The sequence below is a fragment of the Clinocottus analis genome, unplaced genomic scaffold (genome assembly GCF_023055335.1).
Source record: "Clinocottus analis isolate CAN_PGR_092001 unplaced genomic scaffold, fCliAna1.0.p SCAF_4, whole genome shotgun sequence".
NCBI classification, from domain to species: Eukaryota; Metazoa; Chordata; class Actinopteri; order Perciformes; family Cottidae; genus Clinocottus; species Clinocottus analis.
Genome location: NW_027176153.1, coordinates 11,464,914 through 11,478,566, shown reverse-complemented (window position 1 = coordinate 11,478,566; position 13,653 = coordinate 11,464,914). Strand labels below are relative to the sequence as shown.

Genomic DNA, 13,653 nt, shown 5'->3' with positions numbered 1-13,653 from the left:
TTTGTTGGTGTTGTGGTGGTGTTATTTGTGGTGCATCTTATTGCATTTTTTTATTGTTAAATTGTTTTGTTCATTCAAATGTGCATCTTCGATGTGCAACAACTAAATTGACTTGCAAGATACAATACACCATTTCCAGAAATAACTAATAAAATAACATATATACAGTATAGTATATGCATGCATTTCATCCACAAAGTATATTGTTAAGTAACAAACTGTGACAGCGAGACCATTAAATATCTCTTAAGAAAATGATGATAAAATTATGTTATAGTTAGAAAAACAATGCACTTAGAATGTAATGATGGATGAGATTATTTTGTTCAAAGAAATGTTTGCATTCAGTCAGCTTTACAACTATAGTTTTTAATTTGCATGCTGTGGAGTTCACCTAACTGGATACGTTCTCTTTAAGAAGTGTGCATGAACATGCCTGTATGTATGTATTTGGGATAGAAACTGATGATGCTCAAATTTGGCTTTTCGTGCCATTTGTTGGTCTGATTTATACTAAAAATGGATGTTGTCTTCATCTGATAATCAATAGCAAGTACGCATTTGAATATACCACTTTTAAGCTCCTAATAGCCTTGTTAAGATGTTTTAACAGAGGGCTAACATGACGATTTTCTTCTTTTTTGATAGAACAAGCAGTTGAAAATCTTTCAAGTTAACTCAGTTAAACAGGTTTGGAAGCCTTACTCAATGAGAATGAACTAGAGATGGAATGTGTAATATGCATCTCATAACCCACAGTAAAAGCAGAAGCCCTAACTGCTTATTTGCACTAGCTTGTCATTTATGCAACAAAGAAAATGCATTACATATTTTCTTATGAGCATTAATATGACCAGTACATGCTGCACATCATTTATGTTGCGCTTCCATTCTTGTTTTTGCCATGTGTAGAAGTTTGACTAACTTGGAACCATTTTTACAACTAATGCATCAGCACACAAATAATTCCATGTCACATACTGTGTCTGGAGTCTTTGATCATCATTTTTACAACCAGATCTGCCAAAACTCAACAACTTTGTCCTCTACTGTCTTTACTGTCTCTGTCTTTCTTTAATTATTTTTCATTCTGTCTCTTTTACATCATTTTTTTCCCTTTGATTTCACTTTTCCCTTTGATTTATTTTCAATCTGTCCACCCCCATCTCTCGCTCATGCTACGCTTCTCCATACTTTTCTTGTCTTGTCCTCTCTCTCTCTCTCTCTCTCTCTCGCTCTCTCTCTCTCTCTCTCTCTCTCTCTCTCAATCTCTCTCTCTCTCTCACTATTTTTGCCAACGTCTGCTTCTTTCAATCCCCCTTTCCACCAACATTGTTGTAGGTCCTACAGCAGCAGCAGAACGAACGCGAGAAGCAACTTGTTCTCCAGAGGGAACAGTTGGCGCAGCAGAAGTCACAGTTAGACCAGATCCAGTCTCTCCAGCATCAGCTCCAGCAGCAGCTTGTAGAGCAGAAGAGACAGAAAACGGCTGCAGCTCAGAGCGTACAGGTGAGGGGGAGAGGAACACTGCCAGGTGCATATCAATGATGTGACAACACATGTTGAATGCATCTGCTCTGAGACAGCGGTGGTATTTTAGGGCATGGAGAGTGTGAACGTACAGAAGTAGCAGGGTTTAAGAAGCTCTCACTAATATTCCATTTCTGGCCAGTCTGACGCCTGCCTACACATGCCTGACTCTTGGCTCGGACTTTCCTAAGTGACACTTTCTACACTATCTTTCCTGAATCATAACCAATGGAAAGGTTCATTGGCTTTTGGAGCTGCAACTCATAATCTTTGCATGTGTGTCTTTTGTGGACCTCTATGATTGTAATATGAACTGCAATATGCAAAGCCTTTTCGTTCTCAATTGAAAAAATGATTGGTGACAACTAACAACCTTAAAATATTCAATTTTTCTTCAGCTTGATGTGAACGGACAGCCTCTGCCCCCTTACATTGACTCGCAGATTGGCTCCCGCTCTCTTCCCAACTCCTCGTCAGAGATGTGTCTAAGGAGCCAGCAGGAGCACATGGAAACCAGGAGCAACATGAGGAAACACAGTTCCATGACCAGACTGAGCCGGGACAGCCTGGATGGAGACGGCGTGATGTTTTACGGCTCCCCGCGTAGGAATGTGGACAGCTCTGTGCAGACAGACGATGAAGACGGAGAGGAGAGGTAGAGCTGAGTGTGTGTGTGTGAGTGAGTGAGTGAGTGAGTGAGTGAGTGAGTGAGTGAGTGAGTGAGTGAGTAGATTCACGAAAAGACAAGCTTTTCCTCCATTGGAGCTGGGTTTCCACAAGCTAAGAAGAAAGCTTTATAAATAATTGATACAATTTTCATCTAGCTCATACAGATTAGAAATGTCACCTTTTTGAGTTTCAAAGGCATAAAACTTTGTGCAACACAAAAAGGTGATATGACATCAATAAGTGTTAAATGTTCAGACATAGATTTGTTGTTTTTCCATGTAAGCACTTTATAATACATTATGTACATAACATTTTGCTTTGTCTGTTTTACACTTGGGATAGTACATCGCATCACTGTGTCTTTCCTTTTTGTTTTCCATCACTTTCCCTCGTCAACAGGTACATGATGCGTCATCGCACCAGAAGGCGTGGTCGTAGTGTTGACTGCTCAGTCCAGACAGATGACGACGAGGAGAAGGCTGAGAACGAGCAGCCGGTCCGACGAAGACGCTCCCGTTTCTCTCGGCACTCTGAGTCCAATGCCACCGGCAGCAGCACTGCCGCCACATCCACTACGGCCTCTGACACCAAGACCGAAACTCCCAAGATGGTATCCTCCAGTATTGCCATCCAAACCATCAGGGAAATGTCTTGCCAGACAGAAGTAGAGCACTTAGGAAGAGCTTCCCCAGTAATCCATGTGACAGTACCAGACCCGAATAAAGTAGAGATTGTGCACTACATCTCCGGACCTGAGCGGACTCAAAAAGGACAGTCGCTAGCATGCCAGACTGACCCAGAAGCCCAGTCGCAGGGTGTTGTAGCTCCCCAGCTCAGTGTACCAACCACGGTCAGTCCATATTCTTCCTCTACCAGTACTGGTACGCAACAATCCGGTTCTGTTGACCTCCTGACCCAGCAGCGCCAGCAGCAGCACATTGCAGCAAACGCAGCCAAGTTTGAGCGCCGCCGTCCCGACCCGCTCGACATCAACTACCAGCCTCACAACCACCTTCACAACGAGTCCATCTCCAGCATCATCCGGCAGCAGCAAACGACCCCCAAATCCCCACAAGTCCTCTACTCTCCTGTCTCCCCGGTGTCCCCTCACCGCCTGCTGGAGAATTCTCTGTCCAATGAGAGGCTGAACAAAGCCCATGTCACACCTCAGCAGAAGTCCTACACAGCAGAGTCTCCACAGAGACACCCTTCTGTGCCCCGACCAATTAAGAGCACCCAGAGGTCCATGTCAGACCCCAAGCCCCTGAGCCCCACCTCAGACGAGCACACAAAGGCCAGGCTGTCCCTCTACCAACAACAAGTTCTCCAGAGCCAGGTAAAGTCAATCAGACCATGCTGACACACGCATTAGCACACAAAGAAAGAGAGATGTCAAATTAAAGAGAATTAACCAATTAAAATGCAGGGCCTAGAGAAGACAGCTAAATAGAGGAGATGTTATATTAACTGAAAGAAAGAGTAGGTATAGCATGTTGTTGTATAAGGTTGTTCCTTGTAAAACAGAATCAGTGGGCAAACTTCACGCAAAATAATTGTTTAGTTGAAAAGCCTGTCTTGAGACCTACAGTCAGTTAACGTGTTGTAAAAAAACTTGATTTGTATTGCAGCTTTCATAATACTTCAGTGGTTACAGAGCTTCACATCACGTAATGGCAAAAATAAAATCTACACAACTGCCACTGATAATGAACACATTTTGGCTGTATGGCGCTTGTAGTGAAGATGGAATTGATGCATCTCCCCAGACAGATTGGATGTTTTGCTTTCCTTCCATTTCTTCATGCTACTGCTAGTATTGCTACACAATGCCATAATCCAAGAGACGTCAGATGTGCAGGGCTTCCTGCAGTAAACCATGTGACAAAAAAATCATGAATTTGACAATATAGAAACATCATCAACAGAAACGAAAAACTGTTTATTTGATCATATTTCAAAACCATGGGCATGGAGAGCACACATTCATTATTTTTGCTTTAGTCAATAGTTTGATTCACTTGAATGTGGGCTCAGTGAAGTCAAAACTTGCCAAAGGCATCAATACTGACTGCCACTTTGATTGAAATCATTCCTTTCATTCTACTTTGCCCTGTTTTTATTTGGTGAGTGCTATGAATGTTTTATGGGAATGGTATGATGACTAATTCCTTTTGTTGTGAGTTTTCAGATGTTTCTATTGTTTTGTTTTCCATGTTCTTTGCATACATAATGCATTCAGTCTACTCCTTCCCCAATTTATAACAAGTAGCACCCACTTTTAAAAAACAATAGCTGCCATGAAAGTGAGATTCAAAGTGGAATCTGCTGTCGAGCTTTCTTGAGATCATGTGGGCCTTTGTTATAGAAACCTTGGTGGAAGGAAAATGTTCAACTTCTCCACAAACTAACCCAATTTGATACTAAAATAAGTAGCTGATGAATGTTTCTTTCTCTTAAGTTTACTTTCGGTAGAGATCTGTGATGGTACAATCTGGCAATCTCTCTGGTATTCGCTTGCATGTGTAATGAATCTGTCCAACTGTAATTTGGGCCTCTTGGAAATATTTACCTTAGATTATAAATCAAGGGACAAACCCGTCATAATTCTGTACATTAAAAACTAGTTCAATATCCTCCTACGTTCAAACCACATGCAATGATTTACTGCTTTATGATATGTTTTAGGAAAATGTTTAAAAAGTATTATTGACTCATCCAGTCTTTCTAGTCGGTGCTGTAACAAAGTCTTAATGTTACATGATGGAAAGGCTAAATACCATTGTATCATACTGTAGTATAAAATATAGAAGTTGATCTGAAGCTGAATCAAAATATAAGTGTTTATTTCCAAAGATAGGTTTTGTTACCAAATTGTATATAAGCCTTCACTTCACTTCAAAATGTAACTTTGATTTGAGTCACCAAATTAAAACGCATCCTCCAATCTCTCAGGAGTAATCCATTTACACATCCTTAATACTTGTGTTGTTAAATCACTACCAAGTGCTTACAGCATACGGCAAGATAAACTAAACAAAGAACACTGTTTTGGGTTGTTCCTGTGAAATGGCTGTTACTTTTTTTTCTTAGCAATAGTCGCATCATCAATGTTGAGTCAAATCGGTTATGATGTGAAAATTGTTATGAATAACCGCTCTGTTAAGTATAGATGTTTCACACTGCAAAAGTATTTTATCCCCCAATCTTCTGAGTTGATGAGAGTATGTTTTCAAAAGAATATATGATTGATAAATCCCCACAGTTTGTTTGTTTTTTGCCACAGATGGACAGATCTATTTAACAATTTAAAATGTAAACATGTTTGATGAGAAGGAGAAGATACAGGGATAATACATATTTAAAAGATTAACCAAGTACAGGACAACATTGACTCATCTGAACAAGACACAAATGTTTGGCTGGTTTGAACTATAATTTGTATTTTAGTAGTTTCATATTGTGCAGCCAGCCAAGTATACAGCTAAGTATACAGTTAAAATTATAAAATGCACTAAAATCATTGTCTTTTTTCTGTTTTGAGTTGTGTTGAGTTTGCTGTGGAACACATAGTAGGCTTGGGCTACAGTTTTTAAGTTTAAGTTTGGAGCATGTGGCTATCTGAAGCAATACATAAGTCATTTGGAAAGACAAGATAATCATTCAACATATTGAAAATGTCATAAACTAACTAAGGCTGCATTATTATCAATATCTGGCTTAGGATGAGAAGAACCACATTTTGTTTTCAGAGCAGCATAAATTCAACATATGGTAACATCCCTCCTGGATTTAGGTCCATACCGACTCAAAAGCATTTTTAAGCTGTCAACCTCCCAATCTATAACTGAAATAATGTATTCCTTGTCAGCTACAAGACAAGTCATTTTCAAAATGTGTTTAGCGAATCTTTTATACAAAAACAAATGTCGCATAGTGACACTCAGTTTGAGGAGGACAAACACCTTTCCAGCCCATCTCTGTGATGGTCTGCAGTGATCACGTCCTTAAAAGATAAGCTGTCCTTTACCCACTAACCTTATTAAATCACACAATCCTTTTAGCAACAACTCAACAAAATGTTTCCAAATGATTTAAGTTGTATGCAATAGATTCGATTGAATTGCTGAAAACTGCTCCACCATTGGCATCAATATTTATGTTTTTGTATGTCCTCTAATACAAACTGCACTCTTGTTCCTTGTTGTCTCTGTCTCTGTGTCTATATGTGTCTCTTTTGTCTTCCCTGTATATCCTTGTTGTTGCGTCCTCTCCTTGTTTCTTATGTTCCCTGACCTTATTTTTTTATCTGTTTTGAGTTTTTCCTCCCTCTGCTTCCTCCTGGTCTTGTTGTTGTGCACAACATCTGTCCTTTCGCCTCCTTCAACTTTCTCCTCCCACTGTGATGCCTCTCCATGGATCTACTTCTACCATCTCTCCTCTAACATCTACCCTTTCTCCTTTCTCATTTAATTCTCTCTTTCACCTTTCCTATTCCCTACATCACGCTTTAATTTTTTATTTTTTTTTACCTCTCTTCCCTCTCTGTGTTCCTCATTCTTCTTCTCCACTTTTTCTCTCCTTCACTCTCCTTAATTCGGTTTCCTTTCTTCATCTGCCCTCCCATGTCCCTGTCCATCTTACATTTACATTTGGTTACAAATATCCCATCCCTCAACATTTAACTGTTTCTCCATCCTATCATGTTGATTGTTTTCCACACTCCTCTGTTCTTCGATTTTATCCCTCCTATTCCTTTCTTTGCATGCTTTGCATTTGTCTCTCCATATTCTCCTGCTCTCCCATCCTCCCGCCCTCCCTACCTCCCTTCTTCTCTCTCTCTCTCTCTCTCTCTCTCTCTCTCTCTCTCTCTCTCTCTCTCTCTCTCTCTCTCTCTCTCTCTCTCTCCCTCTCTCTCTCTCTCTCTCTCTCTCTCTCTCCAGCTGGCAGCTCTACAGCAAAGCTCACTGCTCCGCAAGGTCAAGAGAACCCTGCCCAGCCCTCCTCCAGATGAGACTACCACATCAGTTCACCTGCCCATGATGGCACCTGCCCTCCAACAGGTCTACCTGCCCTCCGTGCCCAGCCACAAGCCCACCTCCAGGTCTGGTCTGGCTGCCAAAGCCAGCCTCCTCAAAGACCTCACCCACGAGCTGAAGGCCGTGGAGCAAGAGTCGACCAAGCTGAGAAAGCAGCAAGCTGAACTGGAGGAGGAAGAAAAAGAAATTGATGCTAAACTGAGATACCTAGAACTGGGGATCCACCAAAGGAAAGAGACACTGGTCAAGGAGAGGGAGAGGAGGGATATTGCCTACCTGAGGTGTATGGGGGACACAAGGGACTACATGTCTGACAGTGAGTTGAATAATCTACGTTTCGCAGCTGCAGCTGCCTCACATGAGACCAACGGGTTACTGTCAGCGAGGCCAAGCACCGCCCCTATGAGTCAGTTCACCAGCGACCTAAACACAGCAGCCCAGTACCCACCCACCTCATCCTTCCTTTCCTGTCAGTACCCCCAGAGCCAACCGGCAGCACCAATGCAGCAATCTAGTGTGCCGTACCAGTCTACATTCAACCAGCCTCCCTATCCCACAGTGTCTCAGTCCCAGGCACTGCCACAGCCCACGCCACTCCAGAGCCATGTCCCACCACCTGGACCTTCTTACCAGTCTCAAACCTCTTACCCCTCCCACACCTATCCCCAAACTCAACCCCCATACCCCCAGACAGACATGGGGTTACCAGCTGCACCTCAGCCCCAACCGGGGCATACAGGTTTTGGCCCTGGTCCGCCTGGTCAGCCCCCATACCCCACCCACAGCTCACCCTATCCCAGCGCTGTGTCCTCCTACCCCAGCCAGACCACCCCATACCCGGTGCAGCCCCAAGCTGATATCTTGACCGTCCACCCGGGAAGACCAAGACAGACTTCGCTGGCCGAGCTGGAGCACAAGATGCCCACCAACTACGAGACGATCAGCAACCCCACAGTTGTGGTCACCACCACTGCCCAGGACTATTCCAGTGCAGCCCCCTCTTATGGTCAGTACACTGGATCGACAACCATGGCCAACTCCTATGGGCCATACGGGTCAGCACCAGTATCCAGCAGCTACGGTGGGTACTCTACCATGCCACCCAGCACTTATGGCCAGTATACTTCATCTGCAGCTAATTCATATGGCCAGTACACAACAACCACTGCCAATACTTATGGCTACACCACCACCACAGCCAGCTCATATGGACAGTACACTTCTACAGTCTCCAATGTCTATGGGCACTCTGTAGACAGTCCCTCCACATACAGCACTGCAGATGGGATGTACGGGGCTCCTGGCTTAGAGCAAAACATTCCAAGAAACTACATGATGATTGACGATGTAAGTGAGCTCACGGCAAAAGACGGGCTGGGCACGACGACAGGGGACATGATGCATCATGGCGGCAGTGGGCGTTACCCGGGCGACATCCACGGCCACATCAGCACCATTGGCAGCACTACGCGTGGGGGAACTGGCAGCTCCTCGTACGGCAGGGCACCTGAAGAGGAAGCAGCGATGCAGGAAGAGCTGTACGACCACCACGGCAGGGGTAAGAGCAGCTACAGGCACGGACCTCTAGGGGGCAGCAGCAGCAGCGTGAGCTCTAGCATGGGTGGGGGATCCTCCTATCACTATGACTACGACTACAAACATGGCAGCAACCGCTCTGGGGTACAGAAACCTTTGTCTTCCGCCAGAAGCCTTCTTGCTCCTGCAGTCATGTCCACCAAGCGCAGCAAGCACAGGAAACTGGGGAGTATGGAGCAAAAGATCTCCAAGTTTTCCCCCATTGAGGAGGCTCGGGATGTAGAGGCAGACCTGGCCTCCTATTCCTCAGCGACAGGTGGGGTTTACCCTCCCGCTCACATTCGAGGGCGCCAGCTGATTGAGGATTACGGCTTCAAGAGCAATACCTACGAGGGCGGCAGAGGCACCACTCATGGTAGTCGATACTATGGTTCAACGGTGGAGGAGGACGATCGGATTTACTACAACTCCACCGGCCGCTCCCGTTCCACTGGCTACGGCATGGACAAGATCTCAGCCAGAGACTACTCTGGGTATCGCAGCCGATCCTATGAGAGGGACGACCGCTCCTACCGATCTGGCTACAGCCGGGGGCGCAACCCAACCCGGCAGTACTCTGAAGAGGAGAGCCCTCTTAGTCCCCTGAGGAGGTTCATGGGTTCGGGGCGATCATCGAGCTTAGGCCCCGACCCACACGACAGTCGCAGCAGTAGATATCATTACTATTATGGCCAGTACGGTTCCAGCCACTCGCTGCCAGATGTACAAGACCACATACAAGACCTTCCCAGGACTCATGTCTACAAATCGGATGATACATACATTATAGACGATTATCATTGCGCTGTGTCAGACAGCGAAGGTAATTGTGGGAGCTGAACGCCCACACAGTCTCACTACCTACTACTGCCCCCACCGTTTATCTAAACGTCCCCCACCCACCCTGAGGCTAGACTTAGCAAAGAAAAAGAAAGACAGAGATAGCCGTTGCATGCTGATGTTTTCTTCTTCCTGAGAGTCACTTGGAGCTCTCTTATCAGTGGACTGATGTCTGTCTGTCTGCCTGCCTGTCCGTCCTTCCGCCTGTTCGTCCAGTCGTCTGTCTGTCCAATACTCGCATGGTTCTTCGGCGTGGTCGTTTTCTCCGTTCGCTACACTCTGATTCAATTGAAAGGTCTTCTTGCACGACACAGATGCATTGTTTTTCTTTACAGGGTTTTATTTTTAGTTCTGTTCATCGGTATTGTTGTTGTTTGTGTGTTTTGATTCATAGATTCTTTGTTTACACTGCAAAAAAGTCCATCACAGTAAATTCTTCAGAGTAAAACCTTATCTTTCAGAGAGACAGCATTATTGTCTCACTGAAACAATTTGCCCACAGGCCTTCTCATACCATCAATAATTTGTTTTGCTGTTGTTATGTCTGTGCAGCATGAAGTAATTTTTCGTGTCATGAGCTTTGAAATCGAAGCTAAAACATTTTTGCACAAAAACAGCTGCCATAACGGACTGTTTTGCAGTGTTTGTTTTATCCTGTTTATACTGTCTTGTAATGTGTGAAGGTGAAGTGTAAACTGCATGGATGTAAAACTTTTATTTTTATTTTCTGCCTTTCTTTTTGTGCCTTCTCCCTCCTATTCTTTTCTTTTGCATGTGGTTGGTCTTCTTCCTGTCTCCTTCCTTCTCTCAGCCTGCATGCCGCTGTCTCCAAACGACATGGAGATTGACTGTGATCTGCTCTCGGTTTCCAAAGCCTACCATCTGGGCCAAGAAGAAACGGACTGGTTTGAGAAGCCACGCTCCAGTTCGCGACACTACGGAAGCAGCCACTCAACTGGGAGGAGCCGGCACGGTGTAAAACATACCTACCACGATTATGACGAGCCTCCTGAGGAGGACCTGTGGCCCCAGGATGAGTACGGCCATGGAGGGCGACACTCTACATCCCGTGACCACAGGCAGCAAGGCAGCTCTGGCCGCCACTCATCCGCATCCCGTCATTCAGATGAGCAGAGGTCCTCGAGGTCATCCAAGGCGCACCCCAAAGACCCATCAATGCGTCAAGACCCATCAGCACGATCTTCATCTACAGGAAGGCGTGGTGAGTCCAGGTCCGGAGCGTACCACGCTTCGGACTACTCCCGAGAACCATCTGGGCACCACCACGGACAGCGCTCCTCCAGACAGGGGGACCCGCACCGTTCCTCCCGGAGCAAGTCCCAGCCGCCAGGGGACATGCACGGCCAACCACCTGGTAAATATAGGGCACCTTTACCCCTCATGTGAAATGTTTTTCCACTGTATGTGTGATACCGTTACATTTGCACTTTCAGAGTAAAAATAAACCAATATTAATAACCCTTTATTGCCATTCTATCTCAAAATATTTGATAGAAAAAGAAAAAAAGGCGAACTGAACGTTAACTGATGTATACGTTCTTTAAATGATTTTAAATGATCTCTTAACTATTTAAACATAATGGTATAATACATGTTATACATTATATTGCCATTTGAAAAGCCATATGTGGACTATGTTTAAGATGTAGTAAAAAAGGAGATCATTCAAAAGTTATTTGCTAATTCAATTCCATGACGAAAACAATATTTAACCTCATTCATATTCTGGCCAGTGGAGGCGGTCTGGCAGCTCTCCAGAATGAGCAGTGGTGCCAAATTGTCTTCATTAAATACTAATTTTATATCTGTGAAGTAACAGATATTTACAGTTCACATTTAAGTCAAGTCAATATTATGTACACACATCTAAATGTGTACAGCATGCAACACCCTCTGTCCTTCAACACTTGGTTCGGATAGAAACACACACCCAAAAGAAAAAAAGTAAGAGACCTCAGAAAGAGCTGCAGTGGAGCGATTCCTCTCCCAGGTATGTGTCTAAATAGTTACCTTCAAGTTGCAAAAACATGTAAAAAGACTCGTGAGACTGCTTTTGAGTGACCTTTTCTAACCTTAATCATCCAAGGTCAATACTTAGCCTTAACCATCAAGAGTTTTGCAATTTGTAGGTTATGTTCTAGACACGAAGCTCTCTGTCAGGACGGACGGACATGCAAAAGAATAGACAAAATATGTGTTATAAAATTATAAAATGGACAAGCAGGACAAAAATAATAACTAGAATAACTTCTCATGTAAACCTAAAAAGGGCAAAGCCTACACAAACGCACAAACGGCACACCATTCCCACACATACCACAAAGGAAACAAACAAAGAGAGAGAAAGACAAAGATAAGATCCAGATCGTAAACATCTGGAATGAAGCACCGACAGTCAGGGGAGAGAGATGAGTCCCAGGGTGGCAGGAGAGCAGTGGAAAATGATTAAATTACTGAGTATAATTTGCCCAAGAAATTAGATACAAAGCAAGAAAAGCAAAGGGGCATTAAAACAGAGCCTTGAGGTACTCCACATATCATATCAGAGACATGTTGATGTGATTGGGTGTTCTTTCAGATAAGGCAGGATTTTACCACGCAGGGGCCATCCCAAAGCTTTTAAAAAAGGGGTTTTCTTATTTTATTGATCAGTGATCTACGCACATTGTTGAGTCACCCTGGATCGCTTAAATGTATTTCACAGACCGAAGCTAAGTTTCCTAAACCGCCGTAGACCTCAAATTATTACTGGAGCAATACTAATCTGTGATTCTTGGATGAGATCCCTGTGAATGCCTTGTTTATATCTAAGGGATACATATTTAATATCCCTGGTTGTTTAGAGTTTGACTTTCATAAGCAACAGTTCCCTCGGGATCAACAATCTTTAATTAACTATATCAAGCGCAACTTTACGAAAGAAAGTGCTGTCTCCCGGGGCAACATTGTGGCTGTTTTCTTAGCACTGTACTCATTACATTGCTGGTCAGCTCTTTGCTCACAACATTTCTTACATTTCTTTCTTTCTTTCACCTGTCAATTGCTATTGTGTACAATGTAATACAAATGGCATTTATTATAATACTAAGAAGAAGAAGAAGAAGAAGAAGAAGAAGAAGAAGAAGAAGAAGAAGAAGAAGAAGAAGAAGAAGAAGAAGGAAGAAGAAGAAGATGGAGGAGGAGGAGGAGGCCATAACGTAAAATATATACTACAGTTCCAGTTTTACAATAGCAAAAGTTTCTCAGAGGCAGAAATAATGCGACTAGATAAATTAGACCTCACTCACTAGAGCTTATCAGTCCAGGTTTTCTTTCTAGGAACTGCTCACACAAAGGAACTGATGATGTGAAGACCAAATCTTTTTGGCACACACAATATCTTTAAACTGTCAATCACTCTCTGCATTTAAAGGTCTGCAGCGTTCAGTGTATTGCAGATATTGTATCTTGTTTTTAAGTATCTGTATCTTTTCGCTCCTTCTCATTGTCGTCAGGTGAGACGATTGTGGAACAACACTTTAATTTAAAGGAAAATTTCACCCACTTTCTCCACCCAGGCTCCTCCAGGTCTGGCAGCTCTACCCGGGGTCAGGGCCCCGCCGGAGGACCTACGGGATCAGGGCGACAGGGCGGTCCAGGTTCCCAGACAGACGGAGCTCCAGGACAGAGGACCCAGCTCCAACAACAAGCCCAGACATCAGCGGCCAGGTCTGGGCAGCCTGGTGTGGCAGTGACCACCGGCCCTCAGCAGCAGCCCTTAGCCCAGGGACAGGGCATGGGTATGGGCATGGGACAAGGCCAAGTCAAGCCAGGACAGATGGGTCCAGCCGGTGGACCCATGGGTCAGGCCAGGCAGACGGGTCCTGCAGGAACCATGCCGGCCACCATGGTGAGTACAAGGGAAGACTAGCAGAGAAATAGAACATGAGCATGTTGACAAGACGTTTGTTTCCATCTGTTTATGATGAGGAAATAGTTATAT

At 44.2% G+C, this 13,653-nt stretch overlaps 1 protein-coding gene across 6 annotated transcripts in view; it reads left to right on the top strand.

Moving 5' to 3' along the window:
- bsna (bassoon presynaptic cytomatrix protein a) overlaps positions 1 to 13,653 on the top strand; it is a 135,631-nt gene that overhangs the window by 103,720 nt on the left and 18,258 nt on the right. For 3 of the 6 annotated variants that reach the window (XM_068597410.1, XM_068597415.1, XM_068597411.1), the window contains 7 exons: positions 649 to 690; positions 1,342 to 1,509; positions 1,929 to 2,185; positions 2,599 to 3,535; positions 7,140 to 9,633; positions 10,525 to 11,025; positions 13,229 to 13,560. In XM_068597410.1, the coding sequence (XP_068453511.1) occupies positions 649 to 690; positions 1,342 to 1,509; positions 1,929 to 2,185; positions 2,599 to 3,535; positions 7,140 to 9,633; positions 10,525 to 11,025; positions 13,229 to 13,560 (4,731 nt within the window). The remainder of the gene's footprint in view (positions 1 to 648; positions 691 to 1,341; positions 1,510 to 1,928; positions 2,186 to 2,598; positions 3,536 to 7,139; positions 9,634 to 10,524; positions 11,026 to 13,228; positions 13,561 to 13,653) is intronic. The other 3 variants (XM_068597413.1, XM_068597414.1, XM_068597412.1) reach the window with 3 other exon arrangements.